Source organism: Antedon mediterranea, chromosome 1, assembly GCF_964355755.1.
Source record: "Antedon mediterranea chromosome 1, ecAntMedi1.1, whole genome shotgun sequence".
In the NCBI taxonomy this organism is placed as follows: Eukaryota; Metazoa; Echinodermata; class Crinoidea; order Comatulida; family Antedonidae; genus Antedon; species Antedon mediterranea.
Window position 1 is genome coordinate 7900855 of NC_092670.1, and position 27098 is coordinate 7927952.

A 27098-nucleotide genomic window follows, 5' to 3' on the forward strand; every position below is an offset into this window, starting at 1 on the left:
CACAACCAATATCAATGAATAAATACCAGAGAACATTTGCGTGTGCATTTTAAGTTTAAACATAGCCCTACTACAATAAAAACAATATATTGTGACATCGCTCTTTTGGAGATGACATGAATTGGACAATTTCGGGTGAAAAAGGGGAAATATTATGATTTAACATTACGGCCAATCTCTATTCAGGGGAAACCCATATTTAAGGCGGTACTTACGTCTCGAATTTGTACTTAGTGGAATTTTACTGCATCCTACATATAATTTTAATATTTAAAAAAATTATTATGAAGCTTAAAGAAAAGGAAGAGTTTAATATTCAGTCGAGACAAATTCCGTGTTATCCACAGATTTGAACCACTGGCCATTACGTTAAAGGCAAGTAACTAACCACACAAGCCGCAAGTTACGTATGAAAAAAATACTGCATTGTATGTACAAACAAATTCCATACTTGGTAGTACACACCGAATAATGTTTTTTTTTCAAGTATGTTTTGGTTGACTACAGGAGAGGTAAGAATTCTTCAATGATGACATGGATTGCTTGTCGCTAAATCCACTTTCATGTTGTTAGAGGTCCGTTAGGTCATTGCCAATCGCCAATGCGGTAGATAATCTGCTTCCAAAATTCACCGACAGCTGTCTGTCAAACTCGTGCAAAACCCCAAATGAGCCACTGAAAAATACAAGAGAAAGACACGGACTGATATGTAGTGTATAATACGAATGATTCAATTTTGAGTCACGCGTTTAAAATCACTTTACAAGAATAAACTTGCATCATTTCGAATTAAATATGAAAATTGGCAGACGATGATAATATTAAGACCACTTGAATATGTCAATGTCAGGTCATAGTCTGATAATACCTTTCGACAATAATGCTACACTTATCTTTCACTAAACATAATAATTCAGTTAATCATCGTGTTTAACTATATATACATTGATATAATGCACTAATTAAACTTTTAATGGGTGTTGCTCTTAGAATTGGTATTTGTTGTGTAATGTCTATAGGCTAGGCCTATGTGTACACATCTTTATCGTCTGGGGGGAAGCCTAACATCCGACTATTCGGAGCCACACCGACTCTGACCCTAGTTTGACAGCTGGAGAGATGTTGCGTGTTAATGCGGTTAGTATGTGGCTTAGCAAAGTACATTTTGCGGAAGTGACGTTTTCGACTATTTTTAACAAATCGAAATTCCTAAATAAGTATGTTTACACCTGATACTTACCAAGAAATTACTTATACAGTTTGAAAGTAATTCTTATTTTCTTTTGTACGGTATATAGAACCATCTTCATATACATCCTATATATATTTGCTCAATGGAAATTCCATTATTGAGGAAACATTATCAAACATTCAAACAATGTAAACTACGGTATAATACGTGTTGATTGCGTAACAAAATAGCACGTTCTTCCACAACACCTGCAATTTGACCCCAAAATAAAAAAATAATAATTGTGTCAGATATTTTTGAACTATGTACTTTTAAAATATATTCATTTTTAAAAATAAAATACTACATAAACTTTTGTAATGAAAAACAAAAACACGTTTTGGTAAATTACTCAAAAGTTGCTTTATTCTAGATAAGCCCTTTTCTCAAAGTACAGCAGTATAGTTGTGTATATCGCCAAGTGGGAGAAGTGAAGGGTTATATAAGCCGGTATTCCAGGCAGGCTTTACCCACTCCTTTCGAATGTTCCTATCCGCGCGGTTTTTCTTGGTGGGGGAGGCAGGGTTGTGTGATACACTGAATAAGACAACTGCCAGAAGTGCATTATTCTTATTTACCAAGGCCTATTTAATTTCAGATGTCTTCCTTATCTAAGTCTTCATTCGTGTTTATTGAGAGTTTGCTCATTTTCTATTGCTCATTATTTTGCCTTTAATTATGGTTGCGAATTTCGTACTTTCGCTTCGGTGGTTTTAAGTCCCTCGCGTGCCATCAAATGTTCGCATTACCTTCAACGTTTAATTTTGTTGACTCCACTTTTTAATTTAATCATCCGGTAATGTCCCCAATTCCGATATTAAATCACCCAATCATTAATTATTCCAATCAACAACTAATAAATCTATCTCGAACCCTCCCAGAATATTATTGCATCGTGAATTATCCATACGTAGTCAGGCGTACTTCAAAGATAAATCAATAAGGTTGTTCTTAACAAATTATAATTCCGGAATTTATTTTATTATAATTATTCCTGTAATCAGGCAAACAAAATCCGAACTTGAATGTCCTTATAATGTAGTCACCATCTATATTACCAATGTTAAGCCAGCGTTCTAGTCTGATAACTATAGCCTATGTTACTGTTAAAAAACTTTATTTATCATAACATGGTGTAATCACTTATAATAGGGCCAATATTTGCAAAAATAAAAGTATCAATATATTACTAACTACACCCTAATATTGAAATTACCATATTTAGACATTTCGGTATTAACCATAATTCGGTATAAAAACACGTGCACAATATAAAGCAGAAGGGGAAAATAATATCTACAAACAAACACTGAACTTTACCGTCAAAATTAGAGCTACTGTATACTAAAAATACCAATATTACACAAATATAAAAATGCGATTATGATTATTATTAGTATATTATAATGTACACATATTTATATAATTAATGTATATAAAACTGAATGAACTTTCGATTTTAAGAAGCTGTATAGCATATACACCCTCGTTGCTAATGTCTGTTTTAATTATCTCTGATGCAAGACGTCATTTATTTCCTGAAAACTGACAGTTAAATATAGAGTAAATAAATTGACTAAAAAAAGGACAGATGCCCACTTCATAGCTAACCACACAATTTACAAAACATTAAAACATGACAGCAATGCGGTACGGTAGTTATAAAACCAAGCAGCCTGATTATTATTTAGAAGGGTCAAGTGAAGTCTGTTTTCCACCACACGAGACGAGTTTATTCGCGCGTATCCTTTAGCGTCTGTGTTCTGATTGGTTGCGATTACTTCGCGTGATAAAAGCATGCAGATGAAATGATTAAGCATGCGCATAAGGTTTGGTTGATTACATAATTCTCATTTCTGCTTCCAGAATGTTACCTTATCTTACACACTTCGCAAACAATGACGAACCTTGATAATCTGATGACGGGATCTACATTTAATTAATATCAAAGAACTGAGTTAAGCTCTGTCTACACTATCAAACTAGTTTGACAAAAAAAGGGCGATGTGCCCAAATATGGTAGTATGGTAGTAATATGACATCATAATGTCACTACATCATCATGTCACTACATCATCATGTCACTACATCATCATGTCAAAATATGGGCATCACATCACAAAGTGTGATAGTGTAGACAGAGCTTAAAGTTAGTTAATACACAACAATTGACCGTGGTATATCACATTATTGAATTAATACAGTGATCATTTTCCAATGGTTTCAGAAATGCTTGGCAGACAGTTTCCGTCAAACAGTCTTACGAAGAAAAAAAAACCGTTCCATTGCGTGATAGTATGTTTATTAATGTCGAGATATTTTCATGAAATTGTAATGTACAGTGCAATAAATGGCCGATTTGAAAGAAAAAGGAAGAACCGTTCCGACTGATAATCAGACGATAATTTGAATGATACTCTCTGGGGCGCGAAGCCGGTAATGAGTTACTAATGTTGATTTCATGCCAACCAGATCAGGTTCGTTAATTACAAACCGCCAACAAGTGCAATTATGCGGACTAGCCTATGGAACGCTTCCTGTTTGTATCAATATTATTCTAAAGGGGTTTTATTGTTTATTATACCCAGGTGACTTTCTGTGGTTGTTATAATACTATCATCATCATCAATAAAATTAAAATTATTAATTGCGCTGTCAATAACCACTCCTTTAAACTACAATGCAAGTTTTCGTAATACATTCAAGCTTACAGCAATAGGCCTACAGCATAGCACGTTTAGTGATTTGAGCAGGTATTAGGGACATAGGCCTATAACTGTCTCAATCAATCTCGCCTGAAGTGATGTGACATAACAATATTAGGCTTATACCAACCAAACGAGATACGGGCCACAGGCTAGTGCAGTACAGCAGTCCATCTTAGAGTAGAACACGAACCATACAAAATCCAGTCAAATAGTTTTACTTTCACAGTTATACCCCTTTCACACCAAAAGCAAAACCCCGGAGACACTCCGGAATTGACGCCACGGTGTTTTTGTGTGAAAGAGGTGTATACGTGCACACAACAATTTGAGCATATTTTTGTATCATATATATATATGTTCATTGTGAACCAGTAAACCAACAACCAGAACAGAATGTATAAAAGCATTTTAAATACTAAATTTCGTAATTCGTTAAAAAAGTTAAGAACCGATGGCGAGTTATAAATTAGGGTTTTAAAGTTGTAAACATGTTTGTTGGTCTCCTACCAACATTTACATGAATCTAAACCCACTGACAAAAATGAATAACAGTAATGACCACACTATAGCCTCTCACTTTATGTAAAATATAACTAGTTTCCTTGCATTTATTCAGAATTGATAACATGCCTTATTTTGTTGAAGTTCAATTTTGATATGGTTATGTATTGAGTTAAACGTGAGGGTTCCTTTATTTCAACTTCCTCTATTTTTTGTAACCTTTAGGACTTACAAATAGGGCCTATATATTATATATATATATTTTTTAAAGGTGATTCCATATCGGCTTTTTCCTTAACGGCTATGCCATATTGTTGCTCCATGGCTGAAACAAGTTTATGGTGCATGCGGGTTGTTGTGGTAGAAAAGTTTAAAAATTGACAGATATTACCACATCACAAGAGCCTTTAATTAATAGCCTTTACTGACGATACAGGGTTAAAAAAAAACACGTTAAGTATTTTGTTTTGCATGCTCGGGGCAGGCAGAACTCCACTGTGACAATTAACTATATGAAATGGCTGTTTCTCTGTTTCATCACGTTCCTTGCAAGCGAGACGAGTGTTTATGGACCAAGAAACGGAAATGAATCATTATGATAGATTTAAACGTCTCTTCTGCATTTGGTTTTAAGTTCAAAATACTCTAAGGCTATTTACTTGACTTACATTTCATTGTAGGGTTCGAACGAAACCCCCTTTTCCTAAGTGCCCTTTTCAAACTAGGGACCAGAGCTGCGGAAGTGATGGTAAATGATAGGCCTAGCGCATGAGGCCTTTTTGCCAAGCAACGTACGTAAGCGTCCTTGTCGAAAAAGAACCTCTTCCTAAGATCCTCTGACTACATGCTTGTATATTTAGTTACATGATTCTGGCTATAAGCTTAATTGTATTTTTAGTTATAAGATTCGAAAAACATAATAATGTTTGTTACTGATCAGTCATGTGAGATCAAATGCAGAACCACAAAACAAGTCCTCAATCTCCCTGTTTGGTTTTTGTCTCGACTCCTATTATAGCCACCAACAAAAATGAACACACCTCATCAATTATGTTCAAGTTCTATAAACAATAAGTTAGTACATCTCGATTGCAGAAGCATACATTTAAGCCCAAAATGATCCCGCGTGTCTTCTTCCCCTTCACCTCCCTCGATCCTCAACCGTCTCCCCTTTTTTGCACGTTCAGCAAAACAAAATCTATAATAAAAGAACTATCATTATTTACAACCCTTGATGTACTGTAACTTGTACTGTATAATTGGAAAGGGAATAATTCGTATTATTTTTACAAATCGAATTACCGTAGTTAGAAATAAGTTTGATATAGTTTTACGATAATACCAATAGCGCCACCATAGTTTATAAACTTTTTTTTCTGAATTTTATTTGATAAAACCGAATAATTGTAATGTTAAGTTCATTTCCATACCTTGTCATAGTATATTAGGAAATATAGGGTACCTTAAATATTGTTCAGTACAATATACATATGTTATCATTAAAATGTATTTCGTAGATTGCCAGCGATTCGTAGAATCGGCGACAAGGTTCAGTTGAAAGGAGTTGCACAATACCAAGTTGTGGTATCCCTCACAAAACAAGAAATCCATTATGATGCATTTCTGTTGACTGTGGCGGGTAAGCATGGAAATGAAATAACAATAATCATGGTATACCAACAAAACAAAACAACATCTATGCATGACCATACTTCATGCGTTCCGGAATGGTAATCACGTTCAACAGATCTGACGAATCACGATGCGATTGATAAATCTTTCTTTCTTTTATTTCAATAAACAATAGATGAATTAACATAGGTTTCAAAATTATGCTTTTTCTCATCATCGGGCTTTATGCATGGGTGTAGGCAGTTGGGGTGGTGGGGGAGGAGGGGGAGGGGGAGGTGGTGGTGGAGGGGGAGGTGGTGGTGAGGGAGGGGAGGTTGCAGTGGGTACCGTCGCAGTCACCGTGACTCAGTCAGTTCCTGTTTTTCTTCTTGTTCCGAGTCTTAAAGTAGAAGGTTGAAAATCGAAGATAGATGGCCCTCCAAAGGAGTGTGCATAATTTCATTATTTACATTGTCCCAGGTGCATTTTTCTTCAGCCTTGAACCATGTGAAAAAATATGCATTATAAATCTATATTATACTAAAATATGTTTAGCTGAGATCCTAACACCTAGCAAGTATACCTCTTGCTTACGTGATATAAATCGTATTATTATTAGTGTATGAATTCATCGCCAAGGGTACTTAGTAAATGTGTGTGCGCTATAAATCATAATTTTGAATATACAGTACTTCGAGTGCCAGTCTCAAATGTGTTGGTGGCTTACTATTTGAATTCTATTCAATTATGTGATTACTATAATATAACATTATCAAGATTTACTAATGTATTTGTGTTTAAAAATTCGTTTCACTATACGATGAAAATGTATGTTCTAAAATTGTTTGAATTATAATTGTGTATCATAATTCTCAATAATAGTAACACGTCAGTAATTATAGTAAGAACGATGTGTCGGTCATGTTTATTAGAGGGCGGCATAATGATATTTACAATTTGTGACAAATGTAGGCCTAATAATGTTATTAACGAAATCCGTGATTTCGGCTAAAGAAATGTTGATTTACACTATAATATACATCAACAGCACACATATACATACTATAATATATATCCCCAAAGAATGTTGCCATGTTTATAAAGCGATTTTACACAATCTGTAGATTGTTCCAAAGAAGTTAGAAAAAAATTATATTAGGCCTATGGGATTAGGCCATGTAAAAAAGTTGATGATCGTCCTTTAAAAAAAGAGAAAGGGGATATGCACCATGGACAATATGTTATGCTTTGAGTATTGGTATTTTCATTTTTAACTTTAAAACATTCAAATTCTCGTAAATTACTACAACATACACATGATTTGAGCATGTTCTTTTACAAATATGACTTTTAATTCCAGTGAATTTCGCTATTTCAGTTCATCGACAAGAGAAAATCTTCGTGGCCATATTTGAATGTAGAACGATCACCACATGTTCAGATGGTTTTAAGGTATGTTTTCAGTTTATCTTTGTCATAAAAAGTTGTCATTCGGTAAGCATTAATTGGTAATTGCGTCATCATTATCATCTTCATCATCATTAGGCTTAATCACAAAAAATACCGTAGTGTGGTCATCGTCAACCTTATCATTGTAGTATTAGCAGTAGATCACTATCTTTAATATTACAATATAACCGTTTTGTCGTGATCAACTGGTCATCGACATCTACAGATATAGAGAATCAAAAATATAGGTAAAAGTTAAAAACGAATATTAAGAAACTTCTTTCGCGTATGTTGACATCTTATTTCATTGATGTATTAGGTCATTAAACTATTTAACCATAACAATCCCATGTTTTACGGTATTTTTACTTTATTAACCGAAAATAACCTTCAGTAACCATTGGGTAATCCCATAAATTATAAAGAGGAATATTAACAAATCAATTATAATGATATGGGTTTTACTCCTAATGTCGGTATCCGGTTTGTGGTTACTGACCACTCTCACGTTGACCGACATGGCCACGTGGAGAGGAATAATATCGATTATAGATTATGTAACACCAAAACAGATAATGCACAAACATGTACATCCATTTTTTTTAATGACAATACGTTCCAAGCCGTTTACTAAGCCTCATCAAAATAAACATGCATACTTAGGCCTTTAGCACTGTACTGTATATTTGAGAGACAGTGTGTTTCAAAAAATAAAATAAGTGTTTTATGTAGGCCTTATGCCTATATTAATTTTTTTTAAAGGTAGCCCTAATTTATTTATATAACTATTTATATTTCAATGTTTAGGGGCTAAACTTTATTAGTTTTAACTATTATTTAGCTCTTCCCTTGACATAATTATTATTATTTGTATGTTACAATTTTTATAATTTATATTTATGGGTAAACAAAGGAAGAAAGAAAGAAAGACCGAAGCTGTGGAATGTCTGCTTCATTTAACTTGAATATACAGTAGTTATATTAAAATCATTAATAAGTCAAATTTCGGTTAAATGTTAAGTCATAATACAAGAGAATTGTATACTTACCATAGAAATTAAGATGAAGTAGGTCTACATTCTGTATTGACGTTAATGACCTTGAATTGTCAAAGAAATATTACTCTATTAACCTAATGAAATTTAAAATGTTAATTAGAACCTTACCACGGCTTAATCAGGTATTTTCTGTTATATTTACTTGTTTTGTGTTAATCCACCATCAAATCATCTCATCCATTGTATCGAATATTTGTGTTTTGCAGATCGTTATCTGTGTTTTAAATATTAAAAATACATACAAGGCAATTAAATTATGACGTCTTATGATAGCTAGAATGTTCATTCCAATATAATGCATTAGACCACTTTTTTTGTAGATGCAAGGCTATACAGTAGTAATAAATTATGTATATTAGCAATAGAAAAGTGATTATACTTTAGTGACAATACTTTATACAAAAATAATACTCATCACATCATAATAATCGTTAAACCTTCGATTGTGAAATCTACATTTTTCTTGTATATCTAGGGTCTTATCTATTGAGTTGTGGAATGCAATAAAATACCGGTAACTGAATATTAATCCATGTTAAGGACAACATTGTTACTGCAGCCACATCCCCTTATTATATTGTGGTTCCAATAAGGAAGCTAATATTGTTTGAATAATCGGTTTAACTTATTATTTTAACTATTATGCATGGATTACTTCCGATCTATATGTATACATTTCCTAATACCAGTCAAATAGATTATCTGTCAAACGTATTACTTAAAATTAAAGGAACACAAATAATTGGTATCGTTACGTTATTATACTCCAAACGATAGAGTAGGTCCAATCTTCTTCGTAAAGGACCCAAGATATGGACCGAACGGAGAAAAGAGTGGACAAGTGAAATTTGTCTTGACAGAGTAAGATTTACTCTTGTAAGACTGAGATTTACTCATGGAAGAGTGAGATTTACTCTTGGAAGAGTGATATTTACTCATGGAAGAGTGAGATTTACTCTTGGAAGAGTGAGATTTACTCTTGGAAGAGTGAGGTTTACTCTTGGAAGAGTGAAATTTACTCTTGGAAGAGTGAGATTTACTATTGGAAGAGTGTCGATATTTACTCAGGGAGAAGAGTAGGATTTACTCATGAAGAGTAATAGGCTACTCAGTGAGGAGTGATTCATTCAAAGAAAAGTAAAAATACAGCCAAAACTATTATGAATAATTAATAATAAGTAAACAATTATACACAGAATGCGAATCATGATGTCAAAGCTGGTAAAATTCACCAGGACCAGATGTTTGTCCTACTCGGACGCGATTTTACTTTATGCTAAGTGCATTTAAAACATTTGCGAACAAATCCGCATGTATCTCGGGTGAGACTCGAACCCACGACCTCAAGATCTTGTCTCAGAGTAGGGCAAACATCTGAGCAATTACTCAACACCCTGACGCAAAGCGAATCCAAGTAGTTATAAATACCGGTACAATTAATTATACGGGTTCTTATATTTGTAACATTGTTAAGTTACAAATATTATTGTTTCTTCAGTTTGTATCTTAACAGGTTCACTATAATTATTTCCAGCCGTTTGCCAAAAAAATTAACGGCTTACTGAAAATGTGTGATGACACTTTGATGTCAAGATGTGTTTGTTTAATATTAAAACAATCCAAATGAATTACAAATCAACTGTGTTTTCAGGTCTTTCTAGGAATTCAAGTTATTATTATATTGATCCAATTATGATACTAATTGAAATATGATTATTTTCAATATTCATAACTCGTCAAATAGAGGAAAAGTTCAACTGCAGTTCAACTTACAAAGTTAGGGTTAAGATCAGGGAAAAGTGTAAGTTCACTCTTCCCTGGTTAAGATATAATACACGTCTTTCTGATTAGCTTCGATCAAATGAATATAAGTTCTGCGTAATACTTTCAGAGAGTGATAGAGGGCGTGCTATTTAATATTTTGGCGCATATTGAAGATAAAGTTAACTCGAGAATTCAATAAGGTTTTGTAAGGTCTCAAATATAATATTGAAAAAAATAGACATGATCTTGCAATGAGCAAAACGAATAATATATATATTTTGTTTGCCAATTAACATACAAACATATCTGAAATAAACAATTACATAATATGGATTTCTACTATTTATAATATTTCTTTAATATTTCTTTAGCGAAATAATTACAAACTGTAACCGATTATACTTTATTGTGTTTTCTCGAAGAAGATCGGGTTGAAAAAAAAATTCCCCGCACTTTAATCATTTTAATTTCAATATATTACGATTGATGGATACGGACAGCTCAATGTTACAATTAAAGTCCGCCAATCCATTAAAGCTCTTAATGGACAATCTGAAAACCACTTCGAAGTACTTTTCTTGTTAAATTGATGTTTTGATGATTATTAAACGGATCTTTGGTCGTATATATTTGAATAATTGAATAATTCTGTGTTAGGTATTAACATAAACATGAAATATATCGATTAAAAAGCACGTCAGATGCCAAATCAACAGGAAACAGACAATAAGAAGTCACGTTCATATAACGAAGTAGGGATACGTTTCTTGTTTCTACCATTCTGGGATTCAAAAGATTAGTATTACGCATTTAGTGGGTTTTATTTACTCCATGAGATATAACAAGTTACGTCACCCGGTCGAACTTCCGGGACGCGTTTTTAATCAGTTCGTATTGCGTGATTCTGATCAAAAGGCCTACACTCACCTGTAGACGATTAGATCGTGATGCTACAGAAAAGTCATGTAGGAAAAGTACTAAGTTTTACTTAGCATGTTTCTTTTGTGGACTTTTTACGACCCTAAAATATAACTGATATGTAGGCATAATGCTTATTACGGTTACGAGGTAGTGGTAATAATAAACCCATATTTTGAAGCGTGCATTTTCAAGCATGGGCAGATTCGCTGCAAACCATGTTCAAAGATCTCCCCCGTATACGGTAGCCCTTCTGGAACAAGTCTTACTTTTGAGGTGGAAGTGGAGGTCCAATTTACCTATCGTGTGCACTTTAAACACCCAGTGCCTTTTTTCGGAAGAGAAGGAGGGCCTAGGGGTGTTAACATCTGGTTGTTGACAGCCATTTGGTGGAAACACAGGGGAGATGAAAGTAGTTGTATTTATTCCATTTGGTTCACGGCTTGGTTGTCTTATTATTTGCTTTGAATGGGACATTTAACTGTTGGCACAGTAGGTCTATTATTTATTTATTTATTTATTTATTCAACCATATTTCAAGAGGGTGAACCAGCCAGCGGAAGCTGATTTTGAAGGGGCCCTCAACAATACGACATAAAAATATTACAAGTAAAAAATATATATTTATTTCTTTCAATAAAAATAAAAATTTCCTGGGCGTACAATACCAGATAACAGTTAAACTTAAAATCGGTTTTGAATAACGGTGGATTGTACATGACACGTTATGACACAGTTTGAACGACTCTTACGCACTATGTCCAATGTGCAACTATTGCAACATAATAGCGCCCTCGTCCACGATTAGAAATGTTTGCAAATAACTATAGAAAAAAATCGAATTTTCCATCATTCTAAGAACTGACATTATTGATTTTCTAAAACTATAATACGTAATAAGAATACACCGTAAGCCTAACATAAAGTTCAATTTATGTATACCACATTAATATGTGCCTCTAAGTATGAATTTCTTAGAACATGGTAAATACTAACTGAAAGTGGGAGGATAGCTCAGGGAAAACATAATAGTTCGATGCACTGAGCGTATACGACACTGGCACGAATGATATAATCCGGTTGTGTAGGTCTTGTTTTTGGAGCACATCCAACCACCTATTTCCTATATAACATGTTGTTCATATTAACCATAATTCTATATTATATATCAATAATGTGCACAATATCCAGGAGAGTGTGGTATAGTTATTAATTATTAGTATACATTGTATACATTTTTAGAAACAACTATGTCAATGTGCGTTAAATTAAACTACTGTATAGGCCTATAATTATGATTATTCAATATTATCGCCAAATACGGCAATTGGTGAATCAAATTAATTTTGTATACATAAATGAAAGTATCACTTTACAGCCTGAAATGGATGTTTTTCAAAGAAAATTTCTAAAGAGAGTAATAGGTATCAGCTGTATTGAATGTAGAATATTAATTTTAAAAAAAAGAGGATTTGTAAAAAAGAACAGGAGAAATTGAGTGGCGAGTAAGGAAATAAAGAAAATAAGGATAACATGGTATGGTCATATGCTTCGGTTAATGATCGCATTAAAGAGGCTTATAGCAAAAGATCAAAACATTCAGAGAGAAAAAAACGCGGATCTTTTGGCCTACTTGCTCAAAAACACAGGTGAGACGCGCTTTGTCTAACGACGACTGCGTTTAGGAGGAATACATAAATACAAGCTTTACCTAAATGTAACGTAAAATAGCTCTACATAGTTGTGTAAACAATTGTTTGTTGTATGGAATTAATTTGATGAAAATAAATGTTTGTTGAGTTGAATATCGAAAACGCTGATTGCCAATTAATGTGAAGATGGAATGAACTTTGACTTCAACTTTCACCCATTCCTTGACGTTAGAAATATATTTACCCCTAATGCGTGCACCTGTGTGACATAATTATGCATACGATCTCAAAAGTGGTATCTGATGACTTCAGAACGATTACTAATACTGTACATTCAAGACAAGTTAAATGGAAGCTATGATTGTATATCAGGACTAAAACCATCTTAAGGATTACAAATATTATAATTTCACTGAGATTACCAACAACGGCTACTAAAGTAATGCCCTGGGACTTATCACGCTGTCATCACCCCTGTAGTTTGCATACGTGCCTGGATATTTCAACTTAGGGCAGCTAGCGAACTCTGAAATGAAAGAAAAATGGACACGAAACCCTAAATACAACTGTTGAAGAGTGAAAATACAAGTTAAATCTTCCCTGGTAGGACATGCAAAAGTGGCCAAAATATTATGGCGCATATGGCACCGATATTTTCGGTTACCTTTTGACGGATCTATAATAACGAGTCTAGCTGTCTCTACCATAACGTGATCTACAGCTGCGGGGCCACAGATATTAGATGACGCATTGTTACAATTAAACATCTCGAAATTTTCTGTAAATTTGTTAGGCATACTATTCGAACCACAATGAAGCATTACCGGGTAAACCCGACCCTAAATAATTTGATACAATTTTGAATGAGCTCTGTTAGTTTGTGTTTATATTCAACTTATTTCAATCTTCGCATCAAAATGGAGAAATGTTTTCAAGTTATAATTCCGAATGTCTCCCTCTTGCGACTTACCAAGGTTGAATTCTTCGGCATTATACAGGAGTGTCTAGACAAGTCACGTGGGTAAAATACCTTTATAATACTTTACGAGTATAATACATGTCATTATTATATATTGATAGAAATATCATTATTTTACAGCAAATCCTATCTAGATAACAATCTTTTATATAATGATGTAGATATACTTGTAATGCGTATGCTACTCAAATGTAAACCTAATGGTAGGCCTACTTAACTAACCTTTGGAATGGTCTGAATTGAAGCACTAATAACAGAAATATTTAAGGATTACCGGTCCAAACCGCACATTCCATGCTAGCACACTGGCCACTTCCTTCGCAAACACTTAACAGGTAACAAGTCATACTTGAGCACGCGACATGTTCTCTATTTCCGAATATTCAGCAGGTTTTTTTTCAAAAATACCGAATTTAATAACCGGTACCGGTCACCAGTATCAAACAGACTGACCAAATGACCATGACAATTACCAAACAGGATATCAGGCTTATCAAATTACCGACAATTGACAAAGCATTGTGAAATGTAAAATCTGGCGGTGACTTTGGTAAAAATAATGATTTCGGCTGGAAAATTCGATTCACAAAAAAGAAAACTATATTCGTATGTACTTATCTTTGAATTCATTGGAATGTTCTTATTCTGTATACCTTTTTCTTTTGTACAAAATATATTTATTGCAACATTTGAATAGAGTTTAAGTTTAACAAAAACAATTCAGAATCAAGCAAGTTATTTATAAGTTAGGGAATTTGTCTATTTGCAGATCAGTATGGTGTTTAAAGTAAATGTTGGTGTTCTAAGGTTACCAACGTTTTTAGTATTGAAATATTGCACGTTTAGAGAAATTACTATAAGTAGGTGGCAGGGAATGTGAAATACAACTTTCAGTATATATGCCTTCCTTACTATCATTATATTTACTATTTTTAATTAGTTATTTTGTTTATAATTTGTACAATGAAAAAACAGCATCTGTCACTTAAAATATATACCTTACTTCAATGTATTATAGATGCTTCCTACTTTTTTAATTATAGTTTTTAAAGCTTAGAATTTTACAGATTTTATTCGATTTTTTCTCTTGGTTTGGTTACTTACAACTAGGAATATTATTTTGTGATGAATTGATGAACTGGTAATGAAGATAAATTTTAAACCAAATTCATTTAAAGGATTCACTTTTGACATCTGGGATTTAGGCCTATAACAGAGATTTTACAAACATGGAGAAATACGTTACGGTAAAATAGGCCTATATTTCTCCATGGTTAAAGCATGTAGAAATAAGTTAAGCCTAACTCATTATTTCTCCATGATTAAAAAGTAAACCACCAAAAGACCATGAACGGGTGAAATCGGTTCATCTTTAACTCCGGTGGTTCCGCTGAATGAGCACATGTTGACCGAGTTACTGGGCGTAACTTTTTTTTTTCTTTTTTATTGTACACAAACACATTTCAAAAGAGAATATAAGTCCGCTATGACTGTGTGGCTATAAACGTAATATTTTCTAATGATTAAGAATGATGATTAGTTATTTTAACTCATAATTGACGTATACTCCACCGGGCGTAAGCGGGAACGCACATTTCCCGATGTACTGACGTTTAAAAACCCCATTTGAAATTCGTTATACCTCCTTGGCGAACTATTGCTTAACTGAATTAACGTCTTCCAAGTAGTACTATGTAAATTCGGAAAAGTTTTGAGAGTTTTGCTGTTATTTACTATTACGTTTGATCGTGTCTCGTATTTCTGTTGTTATACCATGGTAATAGCTTGAAGGTTGAAGAAGTACGATATGTGTCATTTGTGGTTGTGTGGGGGAAGTCCTGGTATCAATCGTTAATGATATAATATGAAAGCAAATTAAAAAGTCATTAGAGAAAGCTTACAGTTGCTTCAACGGATAAATACATTTTTAGAGCTGTATACACAAGCAGAAGAAGCGCCACCAGTATTCACGTAATGCATCAGTGATTTTGGACACCGGACGCCGACGACCAATGAACGAATCAGCTGCTCCCTCCAAGGAGAAAGAAAATCACGCGGTATTATTAAACACCATTAGCGGAGCACCGCGAATGGCTTACTGTACACATTGCGTTAGATACGACACCGCCATTATGGACGTATCAATGTTTGACACAATGAGATGTTTGTTTTTCTGAAATGTTTGAATTACTATAATTGATAATTCACAAAATAAACATGTTAATGGCAAACACAAATGAACAGCACAATACGTATCAACTGTGGTTCTACGATTTGAGCCTAGAATGTTTCAACTCATCGACTGATAAATACACTGACCTCAAAACCGATTATTTCAATTAGATTATTTCAAATGATACTGTTTCCGATGCTGTTTTATGCAAGGTGACTGAACTTGGTGCAGATCTAGAGACTAGTCAAACTGTCATAAAGAGTGAACGACGGCCTAGCTATAAACACTTAAAATTAAAATCAATCATTAATGATAACGTCTATTAACCGTAATGTATTTGCGACATGGTATTGTTTTTGATTTAGTTCTTTTTTATTATAATTCTGGGTTTAAGATTACGGGATTTGGCAGTCCTGTTATTAATCGTGCCTGGATTCTTTTTTTACGCATGCGCAGTTAATATATATCTGTCTACATTTGAACAATTGAAGACCATGTGATAACAGGAATAGATCTCTAGGTTTACTGAACCACTGCATTCAATTTTCCAATATACTGCAGTTATTGGTCAAAAGCTGTCATATTATATGTACCAGATGTAAAAGTACATTGGTCTTAGTTTGTTTTGAAGCTTCAGTAACAAAATAATATGATATAGTTTAACTTAACATTTTGCACTATTGTTTTCAAAATAGTATTATTTTCCCAGTTGTTCATATTCAGATTTTCATTTTAGTGGGGAAAATAAGCTATATATCTAGTTAATGTAGGCCGACGCCTACACATTGCGTGTCCGGTAGTTATATTCAGGGTAGGCCTATGGATTAGTTCGTATTCCGTAGCTTTAGTGTGGCCCAAGTAAGCTTCATATAGCTGATTAACTTTTTGTTGTGGTTGGCTAGATCCCAGACAATATTATTACATTAAAGAACATGGCAGAAATAATGTAACGTGTTTTTTTAGAATGAAATTTATTTTCTCGTGTGTTTGTAAAGTGGACACAGTGGTTGCGCCAGGCTGGGTTTGCCCTTGTGGATGTACTACAAAATTATGTTTCAGCAGTATAGTAGGCCTACTTGAACTACCATTTGGTCAAAGCATACGAATCTAGTTAAAGTAGTGAACTGAATATCAATTTCTTATTTTTCTGCAACGAAGATAGACCTCCCACAATCCACCACTGGGTCATTTACAAACATGATTACCACGTTATAAGAACATTCAGAAAATATTTCTGATCAGTCCTCCACATTGCATCGTTTAGGCCTACTATAGTCATTTCTTAAAGACCAGCTACAACCGTAGCAGAATGTACTGAGCACTTAGGTCAGTGCACGACTAAATCTTCCTCCCCATCCATTTACCTTCTTTAGGCCTAATTTCCTTCTTTCATAATCCAGGTCTCGTTTTTCATCATTAGCTTCTAAGGACATTCTAATTATCTATACCATATTTTTAATGTTTATGTTACCGCAGGCTAGTTAGTGGAGAATGAAAGATCGCAGATATAACTTTTTTACACCTATTAATTAACGGAAATTTGATTAATTACTTTCTTGAAGACTTTCCGATGCATCACATCACGTGACGTCATGGTGATGAGTTGAATAAACCCGAAGTATATAATTAATGTTATCTGAATAAAATAATTATGACTTAAAATATTTTTATAATTAAATTGTAAGGCCTATTTGTCAAATCTTGAAATATGTAAATAAAAAAAATACAGAATATCGTTCTTATTTACGTGTAGGTCTAATGGTTGGATTGACATACCAGTAGACCTACAGTACAGCTAATAATTACTGCTTCGTTCCCACGCGTAACCTTTCGTAGCCCACGCGTGGGGCATTGTTGAACCTACGATGTATTGTCTTTTGATCGCGATCCCACGCGCTCCCACGAAGGCCATTGTTTTTTTATCGCGATTCTAGGAGAGGTATTGTTCTTTGATCGCATTCCCACGCGCTCCCACGAGCTCCCACGAAAGGCATTATATTTTGATTGTGATTCTACGAAACGAATTGTTTCTTGATTGCGTTTCCACGCGGTCCCACGAACGTGTTTTTGGGGTGAAGATTCTATTGTGTGTGTCATTAGTGTAGATGGCTAGGCGAGGAGATCTGTATACAACATACGTACTACAGGATACCTTTATGTAGCCTACGGACGATCAGGCATTAACCTCGCGTCGTATAGCCGTTTGTTTTTTTAATGAGCTAATGAGTATATTTTAACGTAGTTGCAATTTAAAATGACGGGAATTAGGCTACAAATACAGTATATTTAGGCCTGCACGTTTTATCGTCATAACATTTGATATGATAACAGAGGTCCCAACTTCGGAAAGTCCATTCGCAGGAGATTTTGTCGTGAACCACATTCAATTCGTCGGGGCGTCGAAAGTCAACGCGCGGGGAATCGAAAATCAACAAGCGTCGTTTACGTCTGTTAATTAACTAAATATGTTACATATAGGCCTAGTACAATATTTACACATAAGTTGGCTTAATTTTTACATAGGTTTATCCATCAGTATTTTTACATTCTTATTTTTTTTTGGACACATCCTCAGTACAAAGAATTTAAAAAATACATACTGTATTTTAACTAAAATTCAGTATATAAAATAATTTAACTTAATTACATAATGTACAATATTTACGCATGATAGTATATTGCCCAATAGAATTTACTCATTTTTTTAGGCACAGGCCTAGGCCTTTAGGGCTTCTACTAGGCCCTAGCTAGCTACCATTTTTAAACCCAAAAACAATCGAAATAACTATTTATTCCGTCTTATGCTACATTACGCGAGTTAACATATTATTTCAGATGAAAAACATTGAGTTTTATATTGTTTTATCCATACGTAATTACACATTAAAATGTAGGCCGTTTTATGAGCTATTTCGCCGATTTCTTATCGCTGGGAAATTCCCCACCAGCGACATCGATCGATCGAAGAGTAGGCCTAGGCTAGAGAGGCCAAGCGTGCATGCCGGAACAGGTGGATTATTGCTATATAAATAACAAGTTTTAACAAAAGAGCTTACGACAATCTTAGGTAAATTTTTATTAAACGTAGGCCTACTTGCTTGGCGAATTCATGCCTTTACAAAAACCAAATAAAACACCGCCTCAACAACCTCGTGCGATGTGCGATTTGTTCTTTGCATGCAGCGGATCAACATTGGTAGAGTCCATTAATTATGAGGGTGTTTAAAAATGTAATAACTATTCAAAACGTGTCTGAACCACTGTGTAATCAAAGCGTTTATTTAGTTAAAACTTGGATCCTCCCAAAATTGATAATCACGTATTCCGGTTACCACGTGATTAATTCACGGTTGGTTGCACGCTTCTTTTTTTTACATGTCGTCCCGCGTGTAGTACCGTGCATGTTTATATTTATCGCGGCGTTATATTATTGTTACGGTTTTAACAAAGGCAGTGCATACAAATAATAAATACAATAATAGACCACGGAGACTGCATGAATAGACATTGTTTCAACATCGTGCCTCACTTTTGTCTGGTTATTGACTATTGTTGAACCTGGGCTGAGCCTGGGTGTAACTGTAAATCAATTTGGTCAAAAATATGGGGAAATTTGAAAATGCGGTAAAAAAATCAAAATGCGGTAGAAAACGTCAAGATAGCGGTAGCGCGGTAGATGGGTACTAAAAGCGGTAGACTACCGCGAGTAGCGGTAGACTTGGGACCCCTGTGATAAATAATTATAGGCCTAGACCTATTCCCATGTAGACTTTGTAGTTGTGAACTTTGTCCTATTACTCCTTAGGAGGTTGACACTGACATTTGTATCATGGCTGGTGTTTCTAAATGATTCGTTTCGTTTATTTATTTGACCAGAATAATATCAATATAATAACATACAAAACACCAAATGGGTAATATTCGGGGAAATTTTTTAAACAAAAAATAAACTGAAAAATTAATGTAATGCATGTTTTAAAAAGTCAATCATGATTTTCCTCGATAAGCGTACAGTATAATTGTTACATTTACGCCAAATATGTAAGGGTAAATCAATGTGTATTATTAGTCATTACAGTCATTGTTAATATCTATTGAAATTTAAATTATCTATTGAAATGCGGAGTACAATCATGTTAGTTAACTCCCTAATAATGCACTGTAATTGCTGTCATTTATCATTTCTGGTCAGTTGTAAGCATACGTTCATTCCATTTATAATGTCAAAAACGCCATCTCATATCCGATCAAGGATCGTTCGTTACCATCATATGGGGTACAAACTAACAAAGATATTGGAAATCCTACACACTGAAGGTTATGACGTTCATAAATCGACAATATCAAGAATTATAAAGCGATTTAATAATTTTAAACAAATTAGTGACCGTCCACGATCCGGACGTCCTAATATCGTAACGAATGAACACCTTGACATCATTGACAAAGCTATGGCCGAGAACGATGAAATGACTGCCAGGCAGTTGCAAGCCGTTTTTATGAATAAAACTAACGTAAGTTTATCCATAGCAACTATTAAAAAAACGCGACGCAAATTAGGTTGGAGATGCGAAGGTACAAGATATTGTCAGCTCATTAGGCAGCCAAATAAAGTGGATCGCTTTCACTATGCATTAACGTGTATTAGAAACAAGGAGAATTTTCGTAATGTTATATTCACCGATGAATGCACAATTGAATTGGATCATCATGCAAGAATATCATTCCGAAAACTAGATGAACAACCAAAGCTAAAGCCAAGACCCAAACATCCTGTGAAAGTTCATGTTTGGTCTGGTATTTCCAGAACCGGTTCTATGCCGATTGTTATATTCGACGGAATCATGAGGACAGATTTCTACATCAACGAAATCTTAGGGAAAGCAGTAATACCATATGCCCGCCTAAACTACCCGAATGGATATCGTTTCATGTAGGACAATGATCCAAAGCATACGGCGAATGCAACGAAAACCTTCATGAAAGATAATGATATATATTGGTGGAAGACACCGGCAGAGAGCCCCGACCTAAACCCGATCGAATTAGTGTGGCATCAACTCAAAGACTACTTGCGGCGATTTCATAAGCCACATACAAAAGATGAACTGATTTGTGGTATCAAAACGTTTTGGACAACTAACATGACTCCAGAATTATGTCAAACCTATATTAGCCACTTGAGAAAGGTTATCCCGGCCGTTATCAGAAGAGAAGGCAAAGCAACCGGATATTGAAGTTTATTCATCGCAAACCAAACAGCCCTTTTCAGGGCTAAAAAAATACGAAAGAAATTTGATAGCATTTACTTGGTCTATATTTTTTTTATTACCACATTACTTATACCCTATACAGTATATGTTTTATTTTAAATCTCTTTATCGACACCTTTACGTACTGTACATTGTAAGCACAAACCCCAGAAGAACAAATAACAATAGCGGTACTATTATGATAATAATACCTTTTCTTTTTGTAACAATACATAATACAAAGCGACGTTTAAAACAATGATAGGCGCAACTGTAATGAAATGAGTCATACTGTTAAATGAAGCTCTTTTTTATCTTTATTATTATTTTCTGTTAGTTAGGAAGAAATGATTAAATTATAAATACTAAACATTGATGTTAAAGTAATAAACGTTTTGATTTATTAACATTTAAACTGACATACAAAAATATAACATTAATTTATAAATACAGTAAAAGACTAAATTAAAGACAATTTGTAAACGTTTATATACTAAATAAAATAATTAAACATTATTATACTTAACATTTTAAATGTACTTAATCTCTAGTTAAATTATCTAGTGAAGAGAGAGTCTCTTTAAATCGCGTTTTAACATTAATTTATTAACTATAGTAAAAGAAAATATTTAACAATAAAATACTAAATAAAATTCGGACAATTTGTAAACATTTAAAATACTAAATTACAAAAATTAAACACTTAAATTTACTTAATCTCTAATTACATTATCTAGTGAAGAGAGTCTCTTTAAATCGCGTTTTCTGTTTCGTCTAGCAGCATCGAATGAAATTTCACAGGATCTCCATACCTTATGTTCTAATCCTTTCGCGACTGGAGAATACTTGAAAGTTTGTTGTCGTACGATATCCATTCGTTCCACGTCCAGTTGTTCTGCATCCCGAGTACCGCTTACGTTGCATCGTAGTCGTTCTTCTTCGGTGAAATAAAATCCAAGCAGATGTTTCGATACTTTCTTCGTGTCTTCGTGGTCGCGTAGAAGTTTTAGAATCAGGTTACGTGGTAGGTCATCTTCTGAGTTTAGTCGTCTTGGTGGGTGTACGCTGGGTCTTGATGGAGTAGCGGTTGGTGGTGGTGGAGGAGTTTGAATGATTGGTTGTGCTGTCGTCGAAGGTAACCATGGTTGGTGTATCTGCCGTTGCTGTGGTTCAGGTCGTGATTCAATTGATGATAGTCTTTGGTGAATGGCAAGTAAGTCGGCTGATTGACGGTCAAGTTCGCGTTGTTGGGTAGCTACTGTGTTGGTCAGAGTTAGATTCGCTGCCTCCAGTTCACGAACCCGATCATTTAACGTGGCTATGGTGATGGCATCAGTGTTCGAGTCGTCGCTGTCCCTCCATGCAGTGGCTGATAAAGTGATGTCTTTTCCTGTGTCCTGTTCATATCTGGCTATCATCGTACTCATTCGGTCATCAGCGGTGTTTAAAGGGCACACGTCATATTGCCAATCATCTCCAACGTCGTCAGTCCTTACAACATCGGTAACGATTTCACGAACACATGCAGCCTGTAAAGAAAAGAAAATAATACATAGAACATTATAAAACAAAAACCAATAATGTAAATTAGCGCGCAAGCATAAGATGAATTTTACGATGAATTTTGGAAAACCACAAGTGGATGCAATAAACAATGTGATTAATTCTAGTAGTAATTACTGTCAACCAATAGTGGTGGGTCTATGGAAGAAAGCTAAATCTGTATGTAATATAATATCAAATAAGGGAAATAAAACAACTTTTTAAATTATGGGAATAACATTTAAAAAATGAGTTTTAAAATGTTTAACTTACTGGTTTCTCAACATTAACAGTCTTCCTCTTCTTTGGTTTCGTTCCATAATCATGTTGTTTCTTACCATCATCTCTATCATCATTCACCACGGCATCATCAGTGTCATCATCATCATCGTCGTCGCTCTGAACCAATTCTCCAGCGATGCTTTCGTATTTGACCGTCACGCCAATCGAAGTATTAATCTAAAAAGAAGTAAAAACAACAAAATTTAACAAACATATCAAAATAGTGAAAATGTATACCATAAAAAAAAATCATTGAAAACAACAGGAAATTATATTAAATTTATTTATTGATGTGTCAGTCGCCACAAACTATGGAATATTACATGTAGTTTGTAAATGTTAAAATTAAAATGTAAAGACAAAATTAAAATGCTTGTCCGTTTCAAAAATGGATAATCAATTAAATAACAAGAAAGTAAATAACAAGAATAACATCTTACCTCACAAAGAAACGGATCGTTGTTTTCCACAACTAATGGCGGTGATAATCCTCCACTTGGGATGGTTTTTCTAAATTTATCTCCACGTTGCAGTGTTCTTAAAGTCACGTGCGCTGCTGATATGATTCGTCTGCGTAATGGACTTCTAACAAAATCGCTCGCTACCCATGATGAGTTACTGTATCCAGCCCACTGTATCAGTATTCGCCTTCCGTCTATTTTTTTAATTTTTCCCGTTAGCCAAATCCCGCATTCCTTATCGATGGCCTGGATGCTGCTCCCAATTTTAAACGTCGACATTTTGTAAGTGATAGTAAATATTAAATGATGACAAACACCAGTTATCAGCTAGTTTTTATACTTGTTGAGCGGCAACATAAACAAAATCGAAGAACAATATAATACAATAACTGAAGAACATGAATTGTGCGCGCTTGCCGCCCCTCCGAACAATGCCGCACACATCAAACATCCCTTTGTTTTTATGTAACCATAAAAAAGCGCCGAAACAAAGGGAGCTGTCGATAAAAATAACTTACAAAAATCACAGAACTGAAACTCATGAATGTGTAGCCGACAAAAACTCGCTTATTTTATTTACCGCATTAAAATACAAAATACACAGCGATACAATTTATTTTAAAACACATAAACATTTTATTTCTATATACAAAACTTCGTTATTAATGGTAACCACCTACACACCACGTGACTTACGGTAAATTACGAACTATTGACCTCAGTAACAATTACAGTAGGCCAGTGTAGGCCTATTTATTAATGTACAGAAGTACTGTAGACTAGGTTTGTGTAATTTACCGGTTGAAACATGAGTGCAATTACAGCATTATTACCTTGTTGGACGCAAACATTTTGCATCCTAGGATTGTTTAGTGGTTTTACGAAAATCTATAAACAAAATTCATAGGTGTAGGCCAACGTGGTACTCGTTCGATTATTGTTTATCGGAGCTACGAAGCCTACGAGTGGTGACGCGTGGTAACGCATGGTACTTCGTGAGAACACGTGGTACTTCGTGGGAACTGTTTATTGAGGTTACGAATTCCCACGCGTGGCCACGAAGTACCACGCGTTGCCACGAAGTACCACGCGTGGCCACGAAGTACCACGCGTGGCCACGAAGTAGCCACGAAGCTAGAACGTGGGTAACGTTGCAGTAGTTTTTAGCTGTACTGTAACATGGTAGAAATAACATAATGTGCAATGGGATACGGACAATTTGCGATCCGAGAGGATGGCTACTGTAGGCTAGTTATAGGCCACCACGCATGTCAGATCTTATCACTCACAAAATACTATGTTAATTAAATTTACACAATATTTGGTTTTTTTCTGAACCCACTTTTCCACACTGTGCTTTTAAATGAGCCTAAATAAATATTATAACGCTTGAAAGGCATTGATTTATTGGATTAGAGTCAATTAATTTGTTAATAATCATTAATTTTGGTTGATTTCCTTCTTATGAAGAGTTAATTTCAACATTGAAAAGATACATTAGCCCTTCCACTTGTTAAACCTGCTGTGGCCTTAATAAAGATAATTCGGTTATATCCATGAACCAAGTCAAGAAATGTCGTTTGATAAAAGTGAAAATGAGGTTTACTTGAATAACAGTCTGACTCTATAGTTCATTACATCAACCAGAGACAAAGTATTAACTTCGAGTTGGAACGACTTGGTAACACTTGGTGCGCACTATACCTGTTTTTTTTAACCGACCAATACTAATAATTTATACTAAAAGTCTTTCTATTGTTATTAATCACATCCTTTATTTCATTTTAAAGTCGTTCGTTGAGAACCGTTTTATATCAAGCCGAAATAAAATTATTTCTATATAGGCCTAGATATTTTAAAATAGAGTCTATCGAAACATACTACTATACTACTACTAAATAGGATCTTACAAGAACACTCATCGAATAACATTTTCGGCCCTGACATAGAGGCTCTGTTCTGTCGTCGACGTGGCCCAACACATTAGACGATGATTTGAAAATAGGAATGACTGCTATAAAGTGCAAAAACCGATTTATCTTAAGGTTCTTTCACATTTGTTCCGGCACGGTTCCGGTCCGGCGAATCGAACATCAATGTTTCGTTTTCACGACGCTCCACGCGGCTATGCGCCAATCGATATGCGCGTAGCCGCGTGAAAACGAAGCATTCACGTTCGATTGGATTTTCCGGCGCCGCCGGACCGGAACCGTGCCGGAGCAGTTGTGAAAGGCCCTTTAAACATGTTTTGGCTCTAACACGTTCATGTACCTATTCTAGTTATTACACAATGTAGTATACTTACCTGCTGTTTTCGTTGAATATTCACTTCTTTAGGCCTACTTTAAAATACGCTTTCTGATTACAGTAAATGCATAATCATTTGCATAATGTGTGATATGCAGGTGCATGTATTCCTACTCGGAGATTTGATAATTCTCTTCGTTACGTGTTTAGAAGAGAAATATATCTCATCGCAGTTGTACGACACGGCCTGATATGCCTGCGTTGTTATGCAAATGAGATTGTGCAGGTGTAGTGAAACTGGTGGTTTTTCAACTGACGTATGTAGTCGCACCGTCCCAGATTAAATATGATACATATTTTAAACAAATAGTTTGTTTTTGTTTGTTGTTGCATGAGGACTGAGATGAGATAAATACTGACAGTAAACACTACACGTAGAGTGAAGACTATAACGTCTTGGTAAGAGACTAAATTGTTTTTTTATTCGAACATTTATAATTATCTTCTTTCCATACTCTCACCTACACTGATGAAGGCTACCCAAAATCTCTATGGGAATTAGGTTATGGATAATAATATGTTTTTATCATGACATTGATACAGTACTTTGATGTAAACTTAAATTTGAACTTATACCGAAATCTACTCTAGAGGGATAAATCAAGTTACTTTTAATTAGTCTAGAGGGCAGTATTTAATTTAGGCTACATAATTTTAAACAGGTTGTTAAAATTCAGTCTATGATGAACAACCAATGCCAAAAATGGGTTCAGACGCCGAGATAAGGTCCGCCCATCCGTTAAATTTCATGAAACTCATGCATTCAGGCGAACAATTTATTGGTTAACTAGATGATTGTTTAAAAGGTTTATTTTTCTAACCAACCCTAGAGATCTGTACCAAGTTATTATTTATGGGCCTATAGCTATATAATTGACTTCTATGCATATACCCAGAAATACTAATTTCTTGTTATTCTGCATAAGTTAATACTTCATAACCATTTAAATTCTCTAGGCCATCACACACCACATCCACACACCCGTTATCAATACAGTCTATGTTAGTTTAGCAGAACATTTGTGCCTATTTAAATGATTTGGTTGTTGTCAGTCGAAGTCATTTGATGATATGCAGAGTTTATGCATGTGTGTACTGTTTTAATGTATATGTTCCTGAACTAAGTTTAGAGAGAGAGAAAGAGAGTTACAACCGATGTCGACCTTTTCAAACCGATGATTGGCATGTATTTTCCGCTACCCTTTGTAAA

At 34.6% G+C, this 27098-nt stretch overlaps 1 protein-coding gene and 1 long non-coding RNA gene across 2 annotated transcripts; both read right to left on the reverse strand.

Moving 5' to 3' along the window:
* On the reverse strand, nt 1-26062 carry LOC140055301 (uncharacterized). Its single transcript, XR_011846657.1, has 3 exons — nt 25887-26062; nt 8667-8772; nt 1-675 (listed from the first exon to the last, which is right to left on the reverse strand). It is a non-coding gene; the product is annotated as an uncharacterized lncRNA (long non-coding RNA).
* On the reverse strand, nt 21848-24742 carry LOC140055160 (uncharacterized). Its single transcript, XM_072100401.1, has 3 exons — nt 23561-24742; nt 23112-23297; nt 21848-22825 (listed from the first exon to the last, which is right to left on the reverse strand). The coding sequence occupies exons 1-3, from the start codon at nt 23858-23860 to the stop codon at nt 22010-22012; spliced, it is 1302 nt and encodes a 433-aa protein (XP_071956502.1). The 5' UTR covers nt 23861-24742; the 3' UTR covers nt 21848-22009.
* Nucleotides 26063-27098: the final 1036 nt, after the last annotated feature.

Coding starts and splice junctions, on each gene's coding strand:
- LOC140055160 (XM_072100401.1), bottom strand. CDS start 23,860: ATGTCGACGTTTAAAATTGGGAGCAGCATCCAGGCCATCGATAAGGAA. Junction 23,298..23,560: donor ACGATCCGTTTCTTTGTGAG/GTAAGATGTTAT, acceptor ACTTCTTTTTAG/ATTAATACTTCGATTGGCGT. Junction 22,826..23,111: donor CTGTTAATGTTGAGAAACCA/GTAAGTTAAACA, acceptor TTTTCTTTACAG/GCTGCATGTGTTCGTGAAAT.